The sequence below is a fragment of the Cucurbita moschata genome, unplaced genomic scaffold (assembly GCF_002738365.1).
Source record: "Cucurbita moschata cultivar Rifu unplaced genomic scaffold, Cmos_1.0 Cmo_Scf00043, whole genome shotgun sequence".
In the NCBI taxonomy this organism is placed as follows: Eukaryota; Viridiplantae; Streptophyta; class Magnoliopsida; order Cucurbitales; family Cucurbitaceae; genus Cucurbita; species Cucurbita moschata.
Genome location: NW_019268559.1, coordinates 664,524 through 668,897, shown reverse-complemented (window position 1 = coordinate 668,897; position 4,374 = coordinate 664,524). Strand labels below are relative to the sequence as shown.

Below are 4,374 nucleotides of genomic sequence, written 5' to 3'. Positions count from 1 at the left end.
ATTTTTTTTTTTTTTTTTTTTTTTTGATACGGTAATAACAGGATAATCTTACCTTAAATATGTTTATATTTAAAATTTAAAAGTAGGAGATTTTTATCCTGAAAATTACCTGGAATAAAGGAAGATAAAAATAATAAATAAAAAGAAACTCCATTCCTTAAAATCTGGTGGACTTTATTGTTTTTACCTCTGGTTTAAAACCGTATTTGGCCCACAGGAAACAGAATATACAATGAGAGAGATTCCTCCCACGAGAAACAACCTGTGGTATTGTTTAAAAAATTCTTTAAAAAAAAAAAAAAAAAAAAAACATAGGTTGAAAGGTAATAAAAATTGCAGGATGGGTTATTTATTTTTTGAGTTTTCAAATTTTGGTTTGATTTTCGAAAATATAAGCTTAAATATAGAGGTATTTATAGATTTAATTATTTTTATTTTGGTACTTGAATCAAAATTAGATTTAAAATTTTAGTTTTAAACTAAGTTTTGATGTTGAATAAACTAAATTAATACTTACTTAGTTATTGTTGGCTATTATTATTTCTATATTTTATTTAGTTTAGTTCAATAAATAACTTACAAGGTGAGTTGATCAATTCAAACATTGAATTTAATCTATGATTAATTGTTATTACTTACAAAAAAAAAAAGGAATTATTAAAATTATAATTTTATGAATTGATGATTTAATCTTACATGAAGAAATAGTAATACTATGAACACCCATGGGAGTAGAGGGGGAGGGCGAAGAGACAACTCAGAGGCTTTAATAGCCAACGTTGTTACAACACAAACACACTCACAAACGCCCTCTTTTACTTGCTATATATTATGTCAATCAAAATCCAACAATGTAACAAAAGAAAAAAAACACATACCAATTCAAGAGAGCCTCTCCATCCATCCGTCCGTCCGTCCATCCATCCATCCATTCATCCATCTTCAACCCTTGGATTTCTGATGGCCGACGGCAGCACCAAAATTAAGCAAACAAAGGGCCGACAAAAGATCGAGATGAAGAAGATTGAAAACGAAGACGACCGCCTCATCACCTTCTCCAAGCGCCGCTCCGGCATCTACAAAAAGGCCAGCGAATTAGCCACCTTGTGCGGCGCTGAAGTCGGCGTGGTCGTGTTTTCCCCAGCTGGAAAGCCCTTTTCCTTTGCTCATCCATGCATCGAATCTGTGGCTAACAAATTCCTTGATGAAAACCCTCAGCCAAACGACAACACTCACCCGCTTGTCGAAGCACATCGACGCCTCAGAATCAACGAGCTGAACCAGCAACACAATCAACTTCTGAGCCAGCTGGATGCCGAGAAGGAGAAAGGTAAGGCGCTTGAGAAACTGAAGAAGGTGAGAGGCAATAACGGGCGTGGTTGGTGGGAGTCTCCAACTGAAGAACTGGGAATTGAGGAATTGCAACAAGTTGATGGATCGCTGGGAGAATTGTACCAAAATGTTTGTCATGAACTCAAAGAGCGCGGCGTTCTTGGATCTTCTTCATACTCAGCTTCAAACACTTTGGGCTTTGATCATGCCGGCCGTGAAGAAACAATTCCTTTCAATATCTTAGCAACTGGAGCTGCTGCTGCTGCTGCTGCTGGTCCTTCTTCCGCTACTTATCTTCCTGATCCTAATCCCTTTGATTATGGACAGCAACAACAACCACATCTCCCTCATCACCACCACCACCATCCATGAATGCTTCCTGTTCACCTTCAACTGTGTTCTTCGGACACGTTTGTCTCTCTGTCTTGTCGTGTCTTTCATGTCTAGGGTTTCGTCTAAGTTCTCTGGTCCCTCTTGTGTTTTTCTGCGTGTCTGTTGTGTGTCTTTTTCTTCTTTTTTTTTTTACTTTCAATCCAGTCAAGAAGGTGGGGATCATATGGTCACTATGAGTCAAGGGTTTAGTGTGTTCTAAGTGTTCTAAGAGGATGTGTTTATCATACAACTACTATCTTCACATCCAACTAAGTCCGTGTCTAAGTCCGTGTCTGTTCTTCAGTATATTTGTAATTTACGCTTTGTCTTTCAATACACATTTTTACTATTTGAATCGTCTAGGATTTGAGCCTTCTACTACTACATCTTATTAGATTCAATTCAGTACTTCAACTTCAAATGAAATCTGTTAATTTGAACACAGATCAATTATCAAATTAAAATATGTTTATAAATTCTCCTCTTAGAAAACTTGAAACTTTAATCTAAATCTTGAAATTAATAGATATACATGAACAAGTACGGAATTAGTGAATATTATCAAATAAATGATAATTTGAACACAGCTCAACTATCAAATTAAAATATGTTTATAAATTCTCAGTCCCTTCAATTTATGTTTCTTAAAACTAATAGATATACAGAATAAGCACAATTATCCAGTAAATGAGAAAGAATTTGATTCGATTTTTTAGGGTTTTTTTTTTTCAATTTAGAATTCAAGTGAGAGATGCAAACCTCTTGATGAATCCCTTCAAAATATTGTTTGTTTGTTTCATTTTTTTTTCTTGTATTTTTTAATGGATGAAGAAACCTTTTGTATTGAAGTTTGAGTAATAGATACTTTAAATTCAACTTGTTTGTTTTAGTTCTAGCAGTTTTAATTTTTTTAAAATTCTGATACATTGAAGTAATTTTGTTTCTTATTTAAAAAATTAAAAAAAAAAAAAAAAAAAAAAGCAATACATTACCAAATTAAGCATTACAAATAATATTTTTGTTTAATTTTTTTTAATATCTTCAAATTTTCATAAGCTGAAAAATGAATGATTTGTAATTTAACTAAGATTTTGAAACATTTTTCAAAATTATGGTAAGATATTTACCTTAGAGAACAAGAATGGATCTTAGGAATTTCTTACTCTTTTAGGTAGCGATAATAAGTAAATTTTTTAATGCCAAAAATAAATAAATAAATCATAATATTCTAAAAAAATGAAATTAGACACAAATTTATTAGACACAAATTTATTAGACACTATAGCCATCAATTTTATAATTTACTTATATATACGAAGAAGAAAAAAAACCAACACAAATTTTGTTGCTTCAAATAAATGTCTTGCCCTTGATATTAACTTCTTACCAAACCAAATTAAGGAAGGCAAATTTCCAGCAAGGCAACCTTAAATTTCTGTCTTGTTTATTTCTCCACGAACATATTATCCATCTCATTTTACCCTTTTTTTATTTTCTTAAATATGAGAAATTGATTCTTTTGTTTCACTATTTACCCATTATTACTATTCACAATATAAAATAATTTTTTTGTTGGTATTTAAATTTATAATTAAAAAAAAAAAAAAAAAAGAGCTTTACATTTGCTGTTATGGTAAATTGTTGCACGACTTTTATTAAAATATCAAGATATTTACTCGTGTCGGTCCTTGAAACAAATGTAAAATATGCGAATATTTATCGGTTTCAGCCATTTAAACATGCCTTACTTCATGCAGCTGTTACAAAAATTGAGATAAGGGTAAGTAAATTGAAATTTGAATTTGCTCTCTCAACAGAACCACGCAAAAAAGGGACGTTACTTGGTTAGAAGAAGAAGACAAAGGGCATAAGAGTTATATAGCTTCAGTCAACTCTCTTTGCTGTTTTCTTTGGCAATTGAGTAAAGCCGCAACAAATCCAACAACCATTTTCAACTTCACCCTCCCTTTGACCACCAATCTGAAAATCTTTTACCTTTTTTTATTAATAATATTTATGTCATTTTGTTTTTACCTCAAATGGTTAAAGTAAATGTCATTTACTATGAACAAATCAATTTGATGTTGAATTATAAATAATTAAATTAAATTATAACAATTTTATAATTCGAGATATTAATTCTAAAATAAAAATCAGCCGGGAATTAATAAAGTTTTAAATTCTGGAAACGTGTTTGTGCCATCCGACAAGGGCGGGTGTCCAAGTAGGTTTGTTCTTTACTGAAAAATAAGAAACCTTTTTAGAATATACGTCATAATAATTTATTATTTAAGACTTCATTTGTCAACTAATTATTTATTTTTTATTTTTTTTTTATTTATATTTAAATTGTAAACGGAATAATACATATAAAACAAAATTGTCACGATTTTCGAAATTCCTCTCCTACTTTCCTTTTCGAACTCTTGTGAGAAGCCATTGCATGGATGACACGTGTACGAAATTCAATATTATTCTCCCTCGAGGTTTTCCCCGCTTCATATTTTTAGCGTGCTTTCTTTTAGCCTTACATGGGCAACAATTGGGGAGCAGCTGCCACGTACCCATCAACTCATTATTCATGTGGGTTAAACGTTATTTATTTCATTTTGCTTTTTTTAATTCATTTATCACATAAATTTTACAAAAAAAAAAAAAAAAAAAAAAAAA

The 4,374-nt window shown here is 31.2% G+C and overlaps 1 protein-coding gene across 1 annotated transcript; it reads left to right on the top strand.

Annotated features, from left to right (window-relative positions):
- Positions 1-772: 772 nt before the first annotated feature.
- Positions 773-2,066, top strand: LOC111433790 (agamous-like MADS-box protein AGL61). Its single transcript, XM_023071000.1, has one exon. The coding sequence runs from the start codon at positions 832-834 to the stop codon at positions 1,702-1,704; it is 873 nt and encodes a 290-aa protein (XP_022926768.1). The 5' UTR covers positions 773-831; the 3' UTR covers positions 1,705-2,066.
- Positions 2,067-4,374: the final 2,308 nt, after the last annotated feature.